Source organism: Cydia strobilella, chromosome 3, assembly GCF_947568885.1.
Source record: "Cydia strobilella chromosome 3, ilCydStro3.1, whole genome shotgun sequence".
Lineage (NCBI taxonomy): Eukaryota > Metazoa > Arthropoda > Insecta > Lepidoptera > Tortricidae > Cydia > Cydia strobilella.
The window spans coordinates 2,592,827-2,616,908 of NC_086043.1; the positions used below are offsets into that span (position 1 = coordinate 2,592,827).

General features: G+C 40.2%; 1 protein-coding gene across 1 annotated transcript; it reads right to left on the reverse strand.

The window, feature by feature from the left end:
* Nucleotides 1-3,976: 3,976 nt before the first annotated feature.
* LOC134755604 (U2 snRNP-associated SURP motif-containing protein) lies at nucleotides 3,977-23,442 on the reverse strand. The gene is made up of 20 exons (XM_063692090.1): nucleotides 23,305-23,442; nucleotides 23,090-23,206; nucleotides 22,795-22,888; nucleotides 21,499-21,685; nucleotides 20,360-20,528; nucleotides 19,581-19,746; nucleotides 18,872-19,035; nucleotides 16,683-16,748; nucleotides 15,779-15,822; nucleotides 15,194-15,414; nucleotides 14,254-14,365; nucleotides 13,532-13,637; nucleotides 11,311-11,447; nucleotides 10,567-10,762; nucleotides 8,946-9,168; nucleotides 8,182-8,347; nucleotides 7,510-7,705; nucleotides 6,610-6,698; nucleotides 6,408-6,479; nucleotides 3,977-4,357 (listed from the first exon to the last, which is right to left on the reverse strand). Exons 1-20 carry the CDS (start codon nucleotides 23,308-23,310, stop codon nucleotides 4,207-4,209), a joined length of 2,682 nt encoding a protein of 893 aa, XP_063548160.1. The 5' UTR covers nucleotides 23,311-23,442; the 3' UTR covers nucleotides 3,977-4,206.
* Between the last annotated feature and the right edge of the window lie 640 nt (nucleotides 23,443-24,082).

Genomic DNA, 24,082 nt, shown 5'->3' on the forward strand with positions numbered 1-24,082 from the left:
GTGTATTGAAAAGTATTAAAGTATAATTTGCCTTAACGTCAACAGGGGTGAGAACTTCTGAAGATTATAAATATTATAGTATATCTACAGCTAGTACAGCTGCAATATGTATACGTATTTGGGTCGACTTGTGGGTCAAATTTCTAAGGAAAACAACTGACTGAAAGAAATAAATTCTTATTTCGTGGTCGATGAAACCCTTACAAAACACAAGGTTATCTTTTTTCGAAATTTGTCAGAATGCGAGCGCTACGGCGCTATGCTATTTCCAGTGTTGACCCATAGGTAATATAAACATGCTGAGGCTATGATTATCGCTAGGAGCTTAATTGATGATATATCTATTAGTGTTACATTTGAAATATATAACGTATTGAAATTAAATATATATATATCGCCTAGTAACTAGTCAAGTAGTGACAACGGGACCCCGTTTAAAATTAATGCTCCGTAAATACTTGTTAAGGCCCTTTACTAGAAGTATATTTAATTTCAGTGACTATATGGGGTCAGAAGTACTAGCACACTATGGATGGGGTTAGAAAATATACATCGATACGAAGTATAGTAACAAAATATTTAGATCACTACGGTTTCACTCACTAGTATTTTAAGTCGCTTTTGGCGACATATTTCGGACTCGTCGGGAGTCCTTCCTCAGGCACGAGTGTCCGCGGCGGCTGTACTCCGTGCACTGCCCGCGCCGCCCGCCTCGTCGCTCGTCGTCGTTAGTGATCCTAATATTTTGAAATATGTTTCACGATAGTTTAATTTCGAACTATAGTAACGTTGGTTTATAAAAGAATTTTACAGCATTGAACTATTCTTTCTAACTATAAAGAGTCAAAGATTTATTTGTTCAACATAGGTAAGTTACAATAAGTTATAGAATCGGCACAAGGCACCAGTATTTTGCGCCATGAGTTGATGTTATTTTAACAACAAACCATAGAAGCGGAGCGTGAGTCTCGCGACCTAAACGCGTAAACGCCATGAATTTGTTCGCGTGGTACAGGTGCGATTGCGACAATTTCATTGTTTATCGCTTCTATATAGTTTATATATCAATGTTTTACAGTATCGCTTCAAAATACTGTTTCATATCCTATTGAAGTATTATCCTGTAAAAATCCTGTTAATTATTTACATTTGACAACTCATGAAAGATATTGTAAAACGGAAAATGTGATCTTATTCCCATGATCACAAGGTAGAATTTATTTCAACCTACCTAAATAGAAAACAGCCTTTAGGAAGTGACGATTCTCACCAAAAAAAAAGTTTTCTTTAGCCTTGTTTCGATACCTAGTGTGCTAGTTCTTCAAGATACCTACAGTACCGGCCAATAATATATTATTATCACCTCCATGTTTTTACGGTATAACTTTTTTTTATTTGTGAGTGGCTTCCACCTCAGTCTAGTAGTATTCCTTTGTACGGGCGATGAGAAAAAATGGTCTCATATAATGGTTTTTTCATACAGGTTTTTTTTAATGTATTGTTGACTTAATTTTTTTGCTAGAGGATTTTTAGTAATATGCTGTGTATCCTATTGTAATTCACAGTATTTCATTGCAATATTCATCATATATTTGTATAAAATGACTAGTAAAATATGCCATCTACAAACTAACCTATATTGTTTACTCTATACAAGCTCATACAAAAACACTCAAAGTTATTGGCCGGTACTGTATTTGTGCGTAATTTTAGAAAATGATCATGGTTTGCTCAGTTTTCATGGATCTTTTATTTTACTTTAAGCTCTCTATCTCTACTTTGAACGAATTTTTACGTGTGAAATAATGTTTTGCTTCAAAAATATTTGACAGTGTAATCGAATTATATAAATCATTTAGAAATATTTTATTGATTTGTGATTAAATGATTTTTATAAATGTTTTCGAATTATGTTGGTTTTAGGTGAAATGAGTAAACTGCAATGAAATTAAATGTTTATTTAAATAAAAATTTACAATCATAAATTGTAATTTCATTTAACCTTTACAAATTACAATGTAAGCACAAGAGTGGTTACAATACCTTGACACATCGCACACAAATCCCGTTCACACACACATTCACATTTTTAAAATGAATGGCGTAAATTATAAACGCCTGTTAACCCTTTTCCAGGCCGCACCAATCTACAAGGTTTTACAAAAAAACAAACAATTAATCCAGCTTTGAAGATTCATTTGACTGCCCTGCTAAGTCAATTAGCGGTATATAAATTAAAATGGAATGCGAACATATAAAGCCTGACCAGTAATATATGATCACGCGCCATGTTGCGGAACTTCACTGGAACTAATTTTTCCATACTATACTGAACTGTCACCATATAAATAAGAATGACAGCGCCCTCCTGACAATGATTATATATTTATTATTATATATTACTGGTCGGGCTTTACCTTAAATTCTTTATCTCAAAAATCAATTTTATATTTCATTTGTTTATATGATTGGGGTTCTGAGGGCAGCAGCGGACAAGACACATTTCCCAAAAGTGCAATCTAATTTGAACCGTAAATTGGAAGGCTAATGTTGAATGTCTATTGGTGCGAATGTGGTCGATAAATCGTACTATGCCTGGAACGGGTTAAGTCTAACAAGCCCTTGCTAGTCGTTTGTCCTTAACGTAATTTCGACATTTGTTTTACACAAAATTTAACAAAGGTTTGCCAAGTTTTATATAATATTAACATTGCTGTTAGCACGAAGCAATGCAAAATACGCTACTGCGTAACACAATGAGGGCTAACGCGTATGAATTCGCCGCTAGGGGCGCTAGTGTAGATGGTGGTCTTTTCCATAGTTCGAAATGTCAAATGTCACTTGTCACTTCAATGATTGACAGCTGTTCTTTAGTCTTTTGGACCACCATCAACAGAGGCGCCAACTGGTGAGCAAAAAAACGATAGCCCTCATTCACGGCTTTGAATAAAAATGCAAAGATATTGGTGGCATTTGATATGTTAAAACATAAATCACTTCCGTACACGATTTGTTATTTTAATTCATCTCAATTCTATTTATAAACACATAGTGTATTCTTATAAAATGTTTATAAGGTAGTAAACTCACCATAACATAGCTCGGAGCCTATTATTATCAATAATACAACTAACAATGTACATACTTAATTGTATATCATCACTACTTTGGAAGACACATTTAGTACTGTCAACCAAAATAACAAATAGCACAGTCGCCATCGCCGGGGTCCCTTTGTTTGACATAATTATTGAAAGTCATAATGTAATAATTGTCATATTATCATTAGTCATAATTCTGAAACCGCTAACTTTTCAGAATTTTTCTCAGGTTATCCTATAGATAGGTTAGGTTAGGTTTGTTTTATGGCAATCCTGAAAAGTTACGCGTTTCTGAGGAAAACCAAATTATGACTAACGAAAATGTGGACAAACAATACATTATGACTTCGGTTACCGCGATAGTTACTCATGAAATAAAACTATGAAAACGAAACGAGTTAGAGTTCGAAACGTCGGGATGTATTATAAATTCAATATACGCGATATAATCCGTTTTCATAGTTTTAATACATTATGACTTAAAACTATATGGGAAACAATAGAGACCCGTGAGCACCTCGGCCGCTCAAATATATGTAATGGCGACTGTCAGTCGCCATCAGATATATCGGAGCGACTCAGGCGCTTACAATATCTGAACACGCCTCTATTTTCAGGGCGTTAGAGTGCGTGTTCAGATATTGTGAACACCTCGGCCGCCCCGATATATCTGATGGCAACTGTACAAGTAACTGTGTATGAGTAGTCGTATAGAGTTACCGCATCTTTGAGTAACAGTACGAGATGTTTTCAAAGTAGTCAAGATATTTACCCCGTGATCGTGGTAGCCAAGCGGGGCTAGCACATGATTGGCGCGAGAATATCTCGCCGCGACATAGACTACCCGTCCCCCTTTAATTAATACAGTTAGTGAAAGACGGGTAGTCTATCTCGCGGCGAGATACTGTCGCGCCAATCATGTACTCGGCCTAAAGGTCACAGTGGTTTGTCGACAACGCCAGTCGAAAAGTATGATAGATCGAACCAAAAGTCACGTGATTATTTCCATACATTTGTTACGACTGTCATTTTCTAAAAGTCAGTTGGCTAGGTCCCTTGATCTAGTTATTTCTGTAACCGTCCTTTTCTAATATGGTAATACCCTCTAGTATTTGTATTTAGAGTGTTTGGCGTGTTTCCTATGATGGTGCGAGGGAGGTGTGGTGGGCGAGCGGCGCCGCCGATGTTCGCGCTCTCGCTCGCGGCGCTCGCCCGAACGTTCGCGGTCTCGGGAACGGGACCGAGACTTGCGGTCACTGGAACAAATGTAAGTTGCTATAGAAGGGCTGCGAAATGTGTTTTAAACGAATGAGCTCGGTGCTGCCAGTTGGTCATGATTAATTAACCATTTGTTTTTAGATTGGATCGTACTGTATAAACAATTTGGGTTCAATAAGTGCAATATGTTTGGCAATGTTTCCCATAAGAATACAGGGGGTGCAAATGAGATAATTTATTTTTTCATCACACTCGCTCAGTAAATGTGGAATTGCACGCAGACTTAGCGGGAACTATAGAAAAAGCGTTTTCCCTAGGGAGTTATGAAGTTTCTAGTATTATAATTAAACAGTTTTTTGTCTATATACTTCATTTTTGTGTCGCAAGTGTGATGAAAATCATGAAAACCATTGTGTGTAACTCGGGGCGTAATAATATTGCAAGCCCAAGTCTATAAATCGCTCCGGCAAGCCGTCGCAATTTAACTAAAAGTACTCTCGTTTAAGTGGCAGTGGGCGGGGCACATTGCTCGCAGAACTGATGGCCGGTGGGGCCGGAAGGTTCTGGAGTGGCGTCCGCGTACCGGAAGACGAACTGCCGGGAGGCCTCCAACGAGGTGGAGCGACGACCTGGTGAAGGTCGCGGGAATTCGGTGGATGCGAGCGGCACAGGATCGGTCGGAGTGGCGAGCCTTGGGGGAGGCCTATGTCCAGCAGTGGACGTCTATCGGCTAACATGATGATGATGATGACTCTCGTTTGCAATATTTAACTTACGCCCCATGTTGCACAATGTACTATTATTTTATTCAAATAATCACACAATAAGATTTAACACATCGCCCCATCATATCAGTCGGAGATTCCGTTGCGTGATCGTCTTACGAATAATGGGAAGGTCCCTAATATGATAGTAATAAGAATGAAAAACAATATTTTTTTTATTTATTCAATGCAACCATGGTATTTTACAAAGGTGTTAAGAGGCCGTAGTCGATTTTGGAGCAAAAATGTAAAATTGATAGATTTAGTCGTTGAAATTATACACGTTTTGTTACGTAATATCTAAATAACAAGTATTGATTTATATTAGCACGTCTTCTCATCTTGCCTTTTAATAATGAGGTCGCGAGCGTGCGTCACCGGTAATGCATGAAGAGAAGGGGCAGTTTTTAAAAATTCATCAAAAAATCATGGTGGTAAATTATACAAATTGATGTATAAGAATAGTTTCAGCAAATGTTGTAGATTGTTTAAGTATCAAAATTATTGAAATTAAGTCGATTTTCAGAGAAATTGTCACTTGTTTTGAAGTAATTTCTGGAGAAAATTGATTTCGTCTAACTTTCATTTACACTACTTCAAAGTCATAATAATAAAAATGTAGTCTGATAAATGTCAAGTTCCTGATATGTGTAATACAAAATTACCATGTTTAGCAGTCCAAACTTTACGAAATTTACAAATAAGAGCGACAAAATCAGTGCTTTACGCGCGTTTACCTAAACGTCCATCAGAAAAGCAAATATTACTAATTTTGTGAGTCTGTTTTCAAAAAATTTATCTGATAAAAGGTAAGATAAGAAGACGTGCTAATAGAAACCAGTACTTGTTATTTCAATTAGGTAACAAAAGGTGTAAAATTTCACGGACTAAATCTATCAATTTTACATTTTTACCGGCCTCTTAAAAGTCTAATCAAGTACAAACATGGACCCTCCTAGTAGTTTACATTAGTTTATTATATTCGTAATACTGACCCATGACCTAGAAGACAACATATTTATTTTAAAGCGAGGTTTAGACTAGCAAGAACTTACATGCAATTTACGTTACATTGCCGACTACTAAGGTAAAGTGCATTCAAAAGTTTGATCAGATACCGGAATGTAACGAAAACTGCAGGCAAGTTCTTGCTAGTCTAAACCTCGCTTAACAATGAAACGAGTGACGTTGACCATTTCCTGAGAAAAATTAAATATGCCTATACTATGCCGGATTAGGCATAAGAATATTATTTTATGTAGAAAGAGGGATAAAATTGTTGCTGGTATAAAAATTATGGATGGGCTACAAATAAACAACATACCTGTGCCGCGATCTCTTCACAGGGGGTGACAGGGATGTATCGCGAGATTTCTTTGACTTTTTCGATGAAATCCTGTAAAACATCATATTGAGAATAAGAAGAAAAACACAATTTAGAATTAGTTAGATCGACTTCAACGACCAAATATGAGCTTAATGAAATAATTCCGGTTTTGTACCAAATTGTGAAAGAAATAACTTACGAGTATGTGTCGTCTTCGGGAGAAAGCCGCCGTCTCGGCGAGGGCAACTCTAATGTTTCTTCTACTGCCTCTTTCGCTTCTCGGGACGCCTAAAATTATAGGAAGTTGTAAAATATTTCAATTACAAGTAACGTACACAGAGCTAGAACCATGCTGTTCCCGAAACATTCTCTGTTTTGTACGAGGAACATATTCGTCGGTGATGGCAAGCTCGCACCCATTCTTCGTATTATGCAGACGCGCGCCTTATGTGCCATTACGGTATACTATTTTGGGGCTCGACAACAGTGGCGGAACTACGGACGGTGCGGTTATGTAAAGTGTTTAAGCTTAGGGTCGGAAGGTTTATAATATCATAATAAGAGCATTATTTATTAGTAAATCGGATTCCCTAATAGGAAAGATAAAAATTTATTCTAAGAACAGTAAACATCTCGAGTGGACGTGTTGTTTAATTAAATATTAAATGACGTGTTTCCAAAAACAGACTCTAATTACAGCTAACTAGAATTTTATCTGCATTCTAATCATATAAATGCATTCCAACGTTTCAACGTGTACCGTACCGCTATTAAAACTAACGGCTAAAGATAAATTAGAATAAGACCTAATTTATTTGAAAGCCTTTGTTTAGAAAACTAAGTCGAACCATATCAAGGTTGAGTGCGAGTTTATGAGTTGGTTTGGAGTTTGTTTTTAATTAGTTAATTTCTTACATGTACCTTCTTAATAAGCTTCCGGCGGTAGTGTTGTAGCTGCCGCTGCTGGGTCAGTCCGGTGCGGCAAGCACGGTGCCCGGCCTCGAGTTCATCCGCGGACTTTCACTTTGATATCTCGCAACACTGAGAGTTTCATTCCAAGTAGGTGTAGCTCCAGAGGTAGCTAGTCTATTATTATTACCTTCTTGATGAGCTTGCGGCGGTAGTGCTGCAGCTGCTGCTGCGGCGTGAGGCCGGGGCGGCGCGCGCGGTGCCCCGCCTCGAGCTCGTCGGCGTACTTCAGGACTTTCACTTCGATGTCTCGAAGTACTGAGCGCTTTAAGGACAGCTCTTCCGACATTGATGTATTGGCGGGGGTGCTTGTTATGGTAGCGGTACTGCAATCATAAGGAACGGACAAGATTTAATAATAGGAACTCAGCCTTCTTAGTATATTGCACGTCTGCGTGAGTGGCCAATTTCAGAGCTGCGCCAGCTAGATGTCGAATTCCCGTCTCTATTTGTGCGGCACATTCATATACCGCAGATCTGAGATTCACTCAAGCAGTAAGCATATGAATGCATGCAAGGGATTCGTGACCGATTCAAAATAATTTTACAAAAACAATAAACAAAAGTTAATAGAATAAAAGCTATAGTTATATCAGTCAAAAGTTGATGAGTCTGAAAGTGCATAGTCCCGTATCTCTGTTGCCTGCCGGTGGCGTGGAGGTGATCGAGAATGCAGGGGGGGAGGGGGGCTCTGGCTCGGCCAGGTGTCGGCGGGCTCACGCTCCCACGCGGAGGGGATGAAGCCTTCACTGGACGGGACTTCACTTCTAGCGGTACTACTGTAAGACAGTGTACTACTTACTTATCTGGTGGCGTGGGGGTGATGGAGGGTGCAGGCGGGGGCTGCGCCGGTTCGGGCCAAGTATCTGTGGGCTCCACGCTCTCCCACTTGGACGGGATGAAGCCCCCCACTGGACGGGACTTTTCCACCTCTAGGGGTATACCGTCGATGTCCTCGTCTTCTTCCACTGTACGACAATATGAAAGGAAAAGTTGTACTCGAGATGCATCAAACGCTACCCTAATGTTTGTCATGTAAACTATTTGATAACAGCAACGAATGGTGCCACATTAGAAAAATCAGTAGTTATACCGCTCGCGTCAAAAGATAAGCCTTATGATAGGACATTTCCTTCAAGCCTCTTTTGGTTGAGCTCAATTTAAAAAAAAAATGATTTTATCGTAATTTTATGGCGGAGGTGCAATATTCTTTCTTCTTCTTAGGTAGATAGCTAACTATAAACTTGTCGAAAAAATATTACCTACATCTTTAAAACAATTTAATAGTACCTACGTAGCTTGTAACTATCATAAAAATAATAACAGGAGGTGTAAGTACCTATATTGAGAATGTCTACTTACTTTTCCTCATCTGTCGAAAGAGGAAAAAATGATATTTTTTATTTCTTTTGTTGTTTCTGCATCCATCCACACTACAAGCCGTGTTATTTGTTCGTGACGAAGACATTTCTTTGGGATTGCGCGCGGTGACGTGCGTGCGGGAGCGCGCGTGGCAACAGACTAGCTGGTTTTGTACCGCCGGCGGGTGAGATAGGTGGTACGTACCCGGCACGCCGTCGATGTCGTTGCCCGTCTGGGGCGGCTGGCGGACGGCCCCGGCGGCCCCGGCGGCCCCCGCGGCGGCCCCGGCGGCGGCCCCGGCGGCGAGGCGGCGCAGCGCCGCGCCGTCCAGCGGGCCCGCGCCGCCGCCGTCCCACGACCCGCCCGACGCGGGGGACGACCCGCCCGACCCCGGGTCCGACACGCCGTCTATGTCCTCCACCTCCGTCTGTACAATAACATGTTTATACATATAGTTTGTCATAGGACTGTCTCATTTCAAACATAGACAGAGATAATCATACTATATTTGTCTTACACTAGTACTAGCACCCGAAAGAAAAGGACGAGTAGTTTTTTTTCTTCTTATTACTGACAATTTGGCAATATATATCATTCTATACGATAACATTATTAGAAACTGGTTACCCGTAAACGACACAGAGTAAAAATAATAGAGTAGTAGGATCAAAACGGCCTTTTATCACACAGGTTTCAAGAAGTACAAAGGTTGAACGTGTACCGTCAACCGGGGTGAATATTAGGAACAAAAGTTATGTAATATCATTTTCAACACACTTGCTCAAAACGACGTTTTTATTCCACCGATTTTTGGCTCATAATCCTAGATATTAAACACGCGTGCTCTTTCAGTGTATTATTCCACTCGTGCTTTTTAATTATATTATCCGACTGAGTTAAGAAGGTAAATTGCAAATAATATGCATGGAAAGGGAGCCTTCTTTAATTGGTCGGACTGGCGGGCACGGGCGCGCCCGACCGCCTGCGCAGTGCGCGGCCGGGGCGAGCGAGGGCCGGCCGGCAGTACGAGTATGACAGATGCAACACACAATACTAACTGTTTCAACTATTAACCCTTAAATGCATAATGATGTATATATGCATCGTATATTTGATGGTCCGTGGCTCAATATACAGCTATCCAAAATCACATTTATTACTTTTATACAGCATGACACATCTATTTCAATTTATTAAAAAGTTATACAAAAAATCATGCATTTAAGGGTTAAAATTTGATTAATATGAAAGTTTCTTTTTTTTTCTCGCAAGTGTGTTGAAAAACGTCGTATGAAACGCGTGTGCATTGGTCATTACACACATCGGCTTTCTTATTGCGCGCTCGCTTACAGCTCGTGCGCACAATATCGCCTCGTGTGTAATGACCAACTTAGCACACTTGTATCATAATGTACTATTACCTGACAATTTCTTAATAACTGCCCGCAGAAATTACATCATACAAAGTTTACTATTAATTAAATTAAGACCGGAGCGACATTCAATCTCAAAATCTGTTCTTGATTTTTAGTTCGAATGCCGCTAGAAATAGGTTGACAGGGTATATGGCCCAATCGGCCCAAGCTTATATGTATAAATAGTATGAATTTTATGAAATAATTTTTTAGCTCGAACCCTAATCTATTATGACGATTCCACATATTCGGCCAACGTAGGCCAATCTAAGGGACGCAGCTATGCGGTGGAATGAGATAGCAATATCACTTGCTCCCTCTAACGCATAAATGCGTCCCTTAAATTAGCCTACGTTGGCCGAATATGTGGATGGCCCATTAAACAAAGAAACACAGCTCAGTATCCGTACCTTGTCCGCGTCCGTCCGTCCGCGGAAGGCGTCGCTAGCGGCCAGTAGCAGGTCGGCGGGGTACACGGCCCAGTCGGCCCAGGCCTGCAGTATGCGGGTGACGCGCGCTCGGAACCCTTCCTGCTGCAGCCGCGAGCTCATGCGCGACCACGCCACGTGGCAGTCGCGCATTATGTCGAGGAGACGAGATTGGATACTGTGAAATAAAAACTTAGGATTGTAACTTATTTCTTACTAGCCCGCGACTTCGTCTAATTGGACTTAGTAACAGCAGCTAAAGTAAATATAGCTCCTGAATAAAGTCTCATGGCAATCATTCAATCTGTTGTTAACAATGTTTTCTGGCAATAAACATTTTAGTATTTTTTTTGGTTTAACAGATTAAGGTCTTTGGCGAAAAAATCATTTAAGAAGATGCAGACTATAATAACTATTTTTTTTATAATAACTTACGCGCTGCAGTCCGTGACGTAGCGGAGAAGCTCCAAGAATGTCACCTCCGGTGGTTCGGACACGTTTGTCGCAGGCCAGCTGACTACGTAGGAAACATATGCCTTAACCTAGCCCTTGACTGCCGACCCCAGGGCAGACCAAAAAAGCGATGGCTCGATGTCGTGAAAGCCGATATGAGCGTAAACGGGCTCACACGAAAGGACGCCCAGGATCGCGCACAGTGGAGGAAGGCTAGTAGGAAAGCGGACCCTGGCAAAGGCCGGGATAACGCTAGGTAGAAGAAGAACTTACGCGCTCCTAAACGCGCTGGCATTAGTCATCTTCGCTTGGGCGTTGTGCAGTATGTCGGACACCAGGTACAGCCTGGCCACTCGCTTGTGCGGCGCGGTGTGCTCGCCCGCCAGCGACTCGGCCAGGCACTGCGTCACCTGCAACACGTGCAAATAGGGATGTTGACATTTTTAGAACTGTTTTCATTTTATAGATAGACACGTAATTGTTGCAAAAAAATTTTTTTAATGCAGTTGCTCAAAAACCTCTTCATCATTATAAGTATTATAACACGTTTATTTTTTAATGTTGAAAAACCGTTCTTAATAAGTTGTCTGAATGGAACGGAACGCCTGTCAAAGAAGAGGCGTATTTTCTTACTGCAAGAATGTTTTAAGTTTCCAAAGGCAACATTCGATATTGTTTTTATAAATATACGATACACAAATAATCGTAAATAACGATATTTAGGTAATAATAGTACAATGTTTTAATATTTACAATTTTTTCTCTTATAGAACATGCATTTGAAAAAAAAAACTTTCATTGAAGTGGGTTCAATAATAATAACAAAATCTATTCTAGTCGAATAAAAGCTAGAAAAACATCTCTTAATACTTGTTGCTTTTCTTATTTTTTCGCAATTGTATTAAAAACGTCGTTCGATACACGTGCGGATATGTCATTCTTCACTCGTCCCGAGTCTTGCCACTCGCCTACGGCTCGTGGCAAGATATGTCGGTGCTCGTGGGGTAATGACATACTTTCCGCACTAGCATCGAAATGTACTATTTTTAATTTTTAATAAAAAATCGATTTTAATTAGTTTAGTATTTAAATTTCGCGCAAAAACGCTCCAAGCTGTCACGTGATCTAGATGACGTAACGATGTGATCTGATAAACAAACTGCTGTCAGTGCCAGAGGACCACCAGGTTTGACAACTTGTCTGTGCGTGTTTCTCACACCGTGACGTCACGCGCTCCGATTTGCGTTTGCAGTCACGTGATGCTGGGCATTATTTTAAATACTTTTAATTTATTTTTTTATTACGCATTTTTATTTTTATACTTACAAAATATGATTTTCAGCATTCTAATATTCCCTGCTATGGTAAAAACATAACATTTTATATATTCGCGATTCATGTCAACATTCCTATTTCTATCCCTCAAGGAAGTGTATTTTTAAGGTTCCATACCCAAAGGGTAAAAACGGGACCCTATTACTAAGACTCCGCTGTCCGTCTGTCACCAGGCTATATCTCATGAACCGTGATAGCTAGACAGTTGAAGTTTTCACAGATGATGTATTTCTGTTGCCGCTATAACAACAAATACTAAAAAGTACGGAACCCTCGGTGGGCGAGTCCGACTAGCACTTGGCCGGTTTTTTTATGATATAGGAGGCAAACGAGCAGACGAATTGCCTGATGGTAAGCAATTACCGTCACCCATGGACACCCGCAACACCAGAGGGGTTGTGTGTCGCCGGATGTTTGCAATACATTTCGAATCTAGGTATATTAAGAGAAAACGGGACGACCGCTTCTATATACAAACGTAGTCCCCAACTGTGAATATCGACATTATGGAAAATATTCTTACACAATTTGATGTACAATTAGTAGACTTTTTTTCGATTTTTTTATTACCTATTATAAAAACTTACCTAAGGAAAGGTGGACTATCACCGGGGCAAGACAAACACTTTGTATGGAATCCTCATACTGTCTGTCTTGCCCCGAGTAAAATGAATTATGTTCGTCTTACCCCCACCTTACCTTATAATATTAACGTGTTTGTAATACCTGCGATGTACATGTGAATTGCAATAAATATAGTTATTTGTGCAACAAGAGAGGAAAGTTGGTTTTTCTTGCGAGTGATGATTTTGAGTCCCAAGTAAGCGAAAGATTCTATAATGGAATCACAAGCGAAGCGAGTGATTCTAAGTTAGAATCTTGAGCGTAGCGAGGGACTCAAAAACACGAGATGTAAAATAACTTTGCTCTCGTGTGACACGTATAATTTTTCTCCCCAGTAGTGAGAACATATTAAAGGTTAAAATGTATTTCGAATTTGTAATAGACCTCGAAGTATGAAATGGCAGTTCACGGCCTTCACTAAATTAAAAAGTTACTTTGTTTCACTCCCTGGAGTGACGAAAGACGCACTTTCGTCACTCTCTGAAGTGACGAAAGTAGGCTTCTTCGAGCTGCTGTGAAAAATACAATACAATACCTCGCCGGCCGCCTCGGCGTGTTCGAGGCACCACGCCATCGCCTCGCCTATAGCCGTGCGGGTTGGGGTGAGCCCCCGTATTAGTTCTTCGAGCCGATCGCGTTGGCTGTATGGAAAAATCATTGTTATTTTTACAAAAAGAAATATACATACAGGTTTTTTTTTAACATGGCACTGAGAGCCACCAGATCACCTGTCGCTACGCCAAAATAATAAGATAATACTAGGAGACCTTCCCTAACTTTTTATTTCAAGATAAACAATTGTGATGACAATAGATTCCATTTATATACAGGATCAAAAGCTTCTTAGAGAGCAAGGCCAACCTACGTTAGGGCACTAGAAAAGTCACAAATAAAAGAAAATGTTAATAATATTGTCTTCGGTTACCGCGACAGTTACGCTATAAAGGGTTCGAAACGTCGGGATGTATTATAAATTCAATATACGCGTTATAATCCGTTTATATAGTTTTATTTCAAAAGAAAATGTTTTTAAAATAAATAAAAAACATGTTCCTTTTTCCGAACCAATCAATCCTATTATGCTTCAAAACCATAACTTATAATTTTATTGTATTTGATTCAAAGAATTTGTTTGCATACAACACAGTTATGAGTTTGTGTAGTAATTCTGTTTGACGCATTTCTTTTTGCCCTATGGCTGATAGAGAATTGATATTATTATGAGCAATACATTTTAAAATAAATAAACATTCTCACTTAATAGACAGCGTGCCTCTAATACTATCCTTCGACTCGTCCTCGTCCACCAACTCGTCTGGCATGCCCGCGGTATACAGGTTCATGACCGGGGGACGCCATACTGAACCACCTGCAAAAAATGTAACAAAGTTAAGAATGTGAATATGAAGTGAATGAGTATGAGTTTGGGGCGCTTGCTATAGAAACTATGGGTCGTCCGACACCAAAAAATATATTAAAAAGGTGTAGGAACGTCTGATAGGGGGGACCACAGAGTGGGCTCCTTCTTTGCTCAGAGATCAGAGATTGAGTCTGGCGGTGCAAAGAGGTAACGCTGCCAGCATTCTGGGGTCTGTGCCGGCAGCAGGGGATTTGAGGGAGGGTTTTTTTTATATTTAGTGGTATTTTAGTTTTAGTCCCTTAGGTTTTAAGGTTTAGTTTTAAGGTATTCATTTTTATCTTCCTTACTGTTTGTGTGTATTGTGTATTTTTGATCAATAAAGACAAAGTTAAGAGATGGAAGACTATGTACAAGGTTGTGGTTTCGGATCGAGATGTAAGATGTTATTTTTGGTTAATGGGAGAAGGTTGGGAGGGAGAGTGGGCGGATGGTATTGAGGGAGGGCGGGAGGGATAAACCTTCATATAGAGATAGAGGTGAGGAGGGTGATATGGACCGACGGAGGGTTAGAGGAAGGGTGATATGAAGGGAAAGAGGACGAGAAGTAGGGTGAAATTGAGGGAGGGTGATATTGAGATAAGGAGGGTTAGCAGAAGGGTGATATGGAGGGAGAAGGGTTAGAGAGAGGGTGATATGAAAGGAAGGAGAAGTGTTAAGGAGGGAAGGGTTAGGAAGAGATAAGGCTAAGGAGAGAGGAAGAGGGAAGGGGATGGAGAGGCGGGAGTGTGAGAGAAAAGGGGGAGCGGGAGAGGAAGATAGAGAGGGAGAGCGCTATACCTTTGAACATGCGGAAGTCGATGTTGGTCCACTGTTTAGGTGAATCGCCTTGTAACATAGAGTACAGTTTCCAGCGGTAGTAGACGTGCGCCGGCGACTGGTTCTCGAAGAGGAAGCGGAAGAACGGGTTGTTCATCTCCTTGTTCATGATGATGGCCTCGAACATGGGGCCCTCGCGGATCACAAACTCCACCATGCGGTGGATCAGCATTAGGATGTTTCTGTGGAACAATAATAATTAGTATGCTATAACTATTTTCACAACACCAGCTGGTAAAGGTTTACATGATACTTCAAAATACTGTTTAAAGTTGCATTTTATCCACAGGAGTGGCAAAGTAATTAGATGCAAATGGAATTGGTGGCATTGACAAGTGCTGATTTTAAATGATAAATATATTTAATTTAGGTTTAAAGAACTTTATTTCCCAAAGAAATTTACATTTCGCTTAATGAGAAAATTGCATACAATACAAGTGTATCTTGAATTACAAGAGCATCAAAAGAGCAGTTTACATTAAATGTAAGTACTCACTATTATATCTATAAAATAAAAATAAAAAACTAATTTACCACAAGCCTTACCTCTCAGTTGGAATCACTACTTTGACTATCGACTGTGAAAGTATCTGAAACAGAAATATTTCATGTATAAAGTAAAAGTAGTAAAAGTTTTAGTTATTACGTTAAAAGCTCCCATATCAATTCTCTGTGTGACCGCCTTACTGCCGCTTGCTTCGCGCTCTCAAGGTTGCGCCAAAGTCTGCACCCCGACAACGTCAAAAAGGCTTACTTTGACTATTTTCACTCTCTATTAACGTATGGTATAGACGTATGGGGTGACGCGAGAGAGTCTTCAAACTACAGAAGCGCGCAATTCGTGTAGTCGCCGGTGTCAAATGGGACCACCCTGTCAAAGAACTGTTCACTAGTAACAAAATACTAACACTACCCTGCCTTTATATCCTAGAGGTAGCTAAACAGGTAAGGTTTAATTACGAACAGTTCCAGTCTAACGCTGCGGAACCCAAATATAACTTAAGGCACCGCCACGAACTTCGTCCACCCCGCACACGGCTAGCTAAATCTAAAAAATGTCTGCACACAATCGGCCCTAAAATCTATAACCGAGTCTCAGAAGACATAAAAACTGCGGATAGCTACAATTCTTTCGTACTCAAACTTAAAAAAATACCAAGTCTCTGCTGCCTTTTACTCGTGAAATGAATTCTTCCGATAGAAATAGAATGTCACATGAGTCCTGCATATTTAAAACATAATAATATTATATATAATAAACATTTGGTTAACAATTGTGTAACAAATTTATAATTTAATGCATATGAATAATAATGTAATTTAGAATAGCATTGTAATATTATTAGTATGACGTGTAAAATTGTAATTTTATAAATGTATTGTATTGTATATAACGCCACATATAACGTTTCTCCGTGAGTAAAGACACCCTGTATTCCAAAACCCGTACCTCCTCGTAAGCCATCCTGTCCTCCGGGTCGCTCGGGTAGTACTCGCCCGGCCGGACTCGCGGTATCTGCAACAACACGAAAACCTTAATACAAGGCCATAGAGCCGATAGTATGTAAAACTAATAAGTAAGTAATACACTTCTTTTTAATCCATAGTCAGCAAAACCCAACCAACCAAACTAAACCAGTTGGTGGTTACCAAGGCAGTAATTTTTCGATTTTTAAATACTATCATAATCATCATAATCATAATCATTTTATTCATAAAACCAATTTACATGTCAAACACTTATAATTACAATACAGTTAAAATATAAATCGAGATAAAACTTAAAATGAATATCTAAACAATAAATATACAATTAGGTGTAACAAAAACAAAAAATTAAATAAAGTAAATCATGGTCGAAATTAGAAATAAATATCAAAAAACAAAAAAGAAAACAAAAGTCAATTCACATGTCACAAAAATTATATTAAATTTATTATAATTATAGAGGTTTTTTTTTCTTGACTACAATGCTAGGCACTGACCTTGTGTGCAACGAATTCCCTATAGGTGTAGAACGAGCGTTCGACGAGCCACTTTTTTAAGCGATGCTTAAAGCTGCACAAACTTGGCGCGTCAATAATGTTTTGTGGCAGATTATTATAGACAGTAGGTCCCATTACGTGAGTTAATTTATTAGATTTTTTTATTTTCCTACTAATTCCTACAAGTTTCTTGGCGTTACGGGTGTTGCAATTAGAACCCATCTCTCTCGTTTTATAGGAGTCTAAGTTTCCCCTCACGTATATAGCTACCTGCATAATTATTATTGCAGGCAGTGTAAGAATGCCAAGTTTTTTGAAAAGCTCTTTGGCGGGGGTATCGGCAGGCACCCGCGCAATGATCCTGACGGCACGTTTTTGCAGGCGAAATACTCTCTCCCATTGCGCACAGAGGCCCCATAGCTCTGCACCATACTGTATCAGTGAGTGTACAGTAGCGAAATAGCAGGTTCGGGCTACCTCTGGAGTCACTGTCTTCGCAACACGACCCAAAGCGAAGCATGCACTTCCTAATTTGCTACACAACCTGTCAACGTGCAGATCCCACTTTAAGCCCTGATCGATTTGGAATCCTAAGAAGGTTGTGGAGGTGGTTTGCTCGAGCATTTTTCCATCAATCTGGACACTCAGTGGTCTCATACTGCGACCCGACAAGTTGAAGTGTAAGAAGTGCGTCTTTTTTAGATTCAAGGCTAGCCCGTTACATGCGAACCACCTAGACAGCTGTGCTGCCGCGATGTTCAGACCCTGCTGTAAACCGTCAGGGGTAGGCGCTGTAACAATTGCGGCAACGTCATCAGCGTACATTAGAGTTTCGGCAGCTTGAATTGACTCCGGTAGGTCATTAAGAAGTAGGGAAAAGAGGATATTTGATACTGATGATCCCTGCGCAACACCCATGGTCGCTTCCAAGGGATCTGATCTTATCTTTCCGCCGTCGCCTACTACAATTTGGGATCTATTTCTGAGTAGGCTAGTAAATAGACAGCGTTGAGCCGTGAATGCCGTAGTGCTGCAGCTTTGCCGCTAGCACAGCATGGTCAGCAACGTCGAAGGCCTTGGAAAGGTCACAGCACAAGATTGCGACCTGCTGTTGACCTTCCCTGGCAGCCATGATACGCCGGACTAGTTCTCGAGTTAGAGACGTTGTCGAGTGCCCTGTACGGTACGCATACTGGCGTTCAGACAGCGCGTTCGTAGCGGCCAAGAAGTTGGAAAGGCGGCTGCTCAGGCCACTTTCGAGAACCTTCGATACCGCTGGGATGATAGAAATAGGCCGGTATCCATCCATATTTTCTCTCTTACCTTTGCCTTTGAAAATCGGAGCTACTTTGCTGGTCTTAAGCAAAGGGGGCATACTGCCCTCATCTAAGCAGCGGTTAAAGAGTTCCGCCATAGCAAACGCGAGCGGGATTGGGGCTAGTCTTAATAATTTCATGCTTATGCCGTACACATCCTTCGAGGCCTTTGGAGGTATTGTTGTTGTTATTAGACGATGAACCTCATCCGCAGTAAATGGCTGGAGAGAGGGTTCCTGTCGCTGCTGGTCTTTACTACTTTAAGTTTACTGGCGAAGCCTTCGATCCTCTAGCTAGACTGCCTCAGTTAAATGATTGTGCTATAGCCTACGACATGCCTTGTTGGCCCTATGTTTAGGCGGTTGCGCGTTGAAGGGCAAGCCGGAGGGCGGCGGCGGCTGGCACGGCGTCTGCAGCACGGGCGGGATGTATATGGGCACGGGTGGAATCACCACGGCTTTGCCCCAGCCGAGTTTCATCTCGTAACTCATAATCTCCTTGCCTGTAACAACACATATTATTTTAAGTTTTGTTAACCTCAAGGCGCGTAATCGGTTAAAGATATAGATAGAAAAATCTTATCTTATCTTATTGATAAGATAAGATTTATCCCTATAGGCCCTTGCGGATACACTTCGACCCATAGTAATCTATAAAGAACTTGTGTCGCAGTTTGACTCTTTATCGTTACAGTGGTGTTCCTAGGCTTCAAGAAACTCGATGTTGCCAGGCTGATAAGTAGTGCCGTTACCCCCACCAGCCCTTCGAATTCCCCCCTTACAATGGGGTTGGGCGGTCGAAGTATTTAGCAGATGGTGCCAGCATAGCTTGCCCTGTCAATCCCTAGGAGTGTGTCAGTTTTGTTTTTTTAATGGAATTTTATGCTCCGGTTGCCAGCCCTTTAAGCCAAATCTCATAGAAAAAGGGGCAAACTGTGGCGCCATCTATGGAAACCTTTGACAGTTGCCAACCCCATTCTCATCCATTCGCTGTCGAAAAAAAATGTTCTAGAGGGCCCGGTTTAATAGATTTGATTGCAAAGTATACCATTGATACAGCGCAGCGCACGTTCGCCATCCCGACGGCTCATGAAGGCCACGAAGCCGCAGTTGCGGCCGCGGGCCTTCTCCTCGTCCGAGCGAGGCCACATGATCTTGATGCTGGCTAGCGGCCCGTAGCGGCCGAAGATCTCCATTAGCTGTTGCTCTGTTATCTGCAAAATGTTAAAATGAGAATTTAACCTGTTTAAAAACCATAGCTGTATCACAACGTTTTACCTAAAACCGCAAATAAATCACTAAAGTTTTGGAGAAAAATTAAGTCATTTATTTGTCTCACTCTTAACTATATGCTGAAATAAATGAATTGATTCATTCATGTCTCCCTTCCGTAAGGAATAAATATGATATTAAATATATTAATAACGGGTCACTCACGTGTTTTAAGTCGAAAACGCTCGACATGTTTCACTCCGTACCGAGGAGCGTCATCAGGAGCTTGCGTCGACGGTGACGGACCGGCGCTCCTCGGTACGGAGTGAAACATGTCGAGCGTTTTCGACTTAAAACACGTGAGTGACCCGTTATTAATATATTTAATATGTCCATGTCTCATGGAAGTTTTGTTATTAAAATAAATATGATCTTTTATTTAGTTACAAAACGTAGACCGCAGTACGTTTTTGACAGAACGGAACTAACTACAGAGTACATAGTTTGAATGTGACGTCACAAAACTGGTTTTACAAATAAACCAACTTGGCTGATCGTTGTGACAGTTTAAAAAGTAAGGCTGATTTTTTAGTTAAATACCCCCAAGGACTTTACCTTAGGATTGAGGTTGCCCAGGTACAAATTGGTTGTATTTGGGTCTCCAGTATCGTAAGAGCCGACGTCAGGCAGGAGCTCTAGAGACGCTGGCTCGGCGCCCACTGGAGCGCCTCGTTCTCGGAGAACATTCTTATATTTGTGCCGTTCTGAGCGCTCTTCCTGTATCCTAAAATGAATAAAAAAATACTGAACAGTTGCAACATTGCAGATGACTCTATCAATGATTTCAGCAATTTGAATGTGTATCAGTTTTAAATCAATGCTTTGCTTGAAATTCTAGAACTCGCAGTCCTCATTTGAGTATGATTTAAGGTACATTAAGCATGAGAACTAAGTGGGTCTATTCATTTACTGTTTTTACATAGTCAAGGCATGACTTAAAACTATTTCCGTATGTCATCTAGTTATAAAGACAAAAATCCTCACCACAGTGTACCCATTTGGTTTGGTAGGACAAACTTTGAATATTACAATATTTTGCACCTTATGAAATTAGCTGCATCACCAAACTGCCCTGAATGCAATAGAATAGAAGATGTTCACCATGTGTTGATGGAATGTGTCCGCAACGAGGCGCCGACGAGTGACATGGCATTTATCAAAACTACCAACATAGGTAGCTGCAACATCTTCCTGACATCAGACGGGGCCAGGATGATGTGCAATCTTTACTTTAAAATAATATAGTGGTGTAGGCACTACTTTTTTTTTACATTATTAGGGTTCCGTACCCAAAGGGTAAAAACCCTATTACTAAGACTCCGCTGTCCGTCCGTCAGTCCGTCTTCCCGTCTGTCTGTCTGTCACCAGGCTGTATCTCATGAACCGTGATAGCAAGACGGTTGAAATTTTCACAGATGATGTATTTCTGTTGCCGCTATAACAACAAATACTAAAAACAGAATAATATAAATATATAAATCCATACAACAAATGTGATTTTTTTGCTGTTTTTTTTCTGTAATGGTACGGAACCCTTCGTGCGCGAGTCCGACTCGCACTTGGCCGATTTTTACTAAAGAACTGACATCCATCATTCTTAAAAAATATACAGATTAAAATAAAAATGAAAGTTTCAGCATTCTGCTATTAGAAACATACCATAACCTAAATTTAAAAGGTTAAAACATTCTTACATTCTCAATTCCTCTTTAAAGAGTTCAAGATTACTCTTCTTCTTATCTTTGCTCTGCTTGGCTCTGAGCCTGGTCTGCTCGGTGGAGCGCTGCGCCAGGCTGCGTACCACATCCTCAGCACTAGGGCGCTTGTCCTCAAACCTTGATGTTGGCTTGTAGAGCTTACCGCGCTCTGAGGTGTCTTCCTCTGTAAAGCACAATATTAGACATGGTTCTCATGCAAATGTTGAAACCAAAGATTTATTAATTGTGTAAGATGAGGAAAGTCTGAAATAATTTTGTGCTTCGAATTTGACAGCTAAACGAGATAGCACTGTATGGCACTATACCAGGCCTCCTTCACTCGCTCAAGGCCACGTGCTATATGCCTACCGCTCGGCGTATCGTCGACGATATAATCGACAGAGGGCCGCCGAACGCCCGCCTGAGCGCTCGCACCGCACGTTTCCCGCGCTTACGCTTCGAAATACCAAAACCACGTAATTATTGTGCAGTAGATGGGTGTAAAAGTCAAAAAACAAAAGAAAATTTGTCGTTTTTTTAGGGTTCCGTACCCAAAGGGTAAAAACGGGACCCTATTACTAAGACTCTGCTGTCTGTCTGTCACCAGGCTGTATCTCATGAACCGTGATAGCTAGACAGTTGAAATTTTCACAGATGATGTATTTCTGTTACCGCTATAACAACAAATACTAAAAAGTACGGAACCCTCGGTGGGCGAGTCCGACTCGCACTTGGCCGGTTTTTTCATTTCCGAGAGACGAAGAAAGATGAGTAGTATTTTAAATCTATCTTTATGAATTTTTCACTATTTATTTCTTTGAACATAAGTAGATAAATCGTAAATTAAGGAGTTTTTTGAGTCAGGTATTATAAGTGTTGTTTTTAAATATTTGATTGACTAATATAAAATATGGTTGATTCGCAACATTCGTTTTATTACAATAATAACATAAGTAACAGTACAACCCTAGCGCATTCTTACGATGACGCGTTGGCACGTGGCTCGCACGGCGAGCAAGGCAGTCTCGACTCTTTGTGCGCGTACTTATGGTACATTTCTTCTCGTCCTGAGCAGCAGGTATTATTATTAAGATTTTGTAGGCTATTATAGCGTAGGTATTTTCGCTTTTGTATCGGAATGATGTATCTGTTACGTAGTAACTATTTATTAATCTGTGACTATACTAGGGATGTTACGGAGCTCCGGTTCCGGTTCCGTCAAGTCGGAACTTCCAATTGGTATTACACATCCGCTTCCATTACTTTTGAGCCGGAAGTTCATGCAAAACTCACTTCTAGCACCAGCATCATAAGTTCCAGCTTTCACCCAAACCTTAGAGGTGGTGCTTGGTGCCTCTTGAAATGTCTCCACAAATTCTTTAAACACCTGCAAATACACAACATTTATTTAGTGACTAAGTACAGAAGAAAACATTAGAAGCAAATGTATCTTAGGTTCAGTGTAACAATGTGACTAGGAAGTTCAAATCTGTGCCAAAGACTCAATCCAAAATCTGTAGTAGGTATAGTTCGTGGTCTCTGCCGGGAAATAGACGTGATTATATGTATGAATGTATGTACAACTTACATGAGCTGCAGCTTCCTCTTCTTCCTTCTTTCGTAATTCTTCTAGCTCTTTCTTTGATAGATTCCGGGCTCCCATTGAGCCAGCGGAGAACGCTTGCAATTTCTGCTCCGGTATTTTCTAAAAATATTGGAGACAACGTAAAAACATTTGTATATCGCCGATTAGACGGCTACAGTCCAGGGTAATTTTATTATTAATAATGACTAAGAACTAACCTTCATGGTTCCATGAACCTGATTCAGACTATTTTATTAGAAATTATAACTAAAAAAAATATAATTTTAATTGAAAATGGGAAAAATATCACTGTTTTGTTTTATAAGTTTATAACCTCAATTTCAATTTCATTTGCAGAAATTAGCTGTCACTGCTGACACTTCTGACAATGTAGTCGACGCAACATACGTTCTTTTGCACGCAGATTTTTCATTGAATGGAAAAATCTACCAATAGAATAACATGAATTCCATACATACAAAGTTTAAAACTAAAATGAATTTTCATTTAACTACTTCATAATATTGAACTGTAAAAAATGCTTCGTCCTTTCTTACTACTGTAACCTATAGAACAATTATATTATTTACTATAGAACGAACGCATTTGATTAAAGTTTAAAGCGTAATGGAACGTCGGCTTCTCAAAATGGCGGGAACATTTAGAAAGAAAATTTTAACAAAATGAACAAAACTTGACAAATATAAACTAAGTAATGAGTGCAATAGTGATTACTGTTCCTATTTTATTTTAATGGTCGAAATGATTGTGGACTATTAGCGTTTCATCACCAAGTCATAAGGTAAGGGCAATCCACTTTCTATCACGATTGTATAAAATTCTATTTTTTATTGTTTATGGCGACTACCGGTTGTTGAACGTCTTCATTCAACAACCGGTAACAACAACAACAACCTCACTGTGATATTTTGAAGGCCGGCTTCCTACTAGTGTTGTGAACTTCAGAAGTTTTAAAAGGTTTGCGTTAGCCTCGAC

Bases quoted from the DNA above. Each gene is read 5' to 3' on its own strand.
- LOC134755604 (XM_063692090.1), bottom strand. The intron at 9,169-10,566 runs GTACGGATACTG...GTTATTGTACAG, and splicing joins GACGGACGGACGCGGACAAG to ACGGAGGTGGAGGACATAGA. The intron at 8,348-8,945 runs GTACGTACCACC...ATTGTCGTACAG, and splicing joins CGACATCGACGGCGTGCCGG to TGGAAGAAGACGAGGACATC.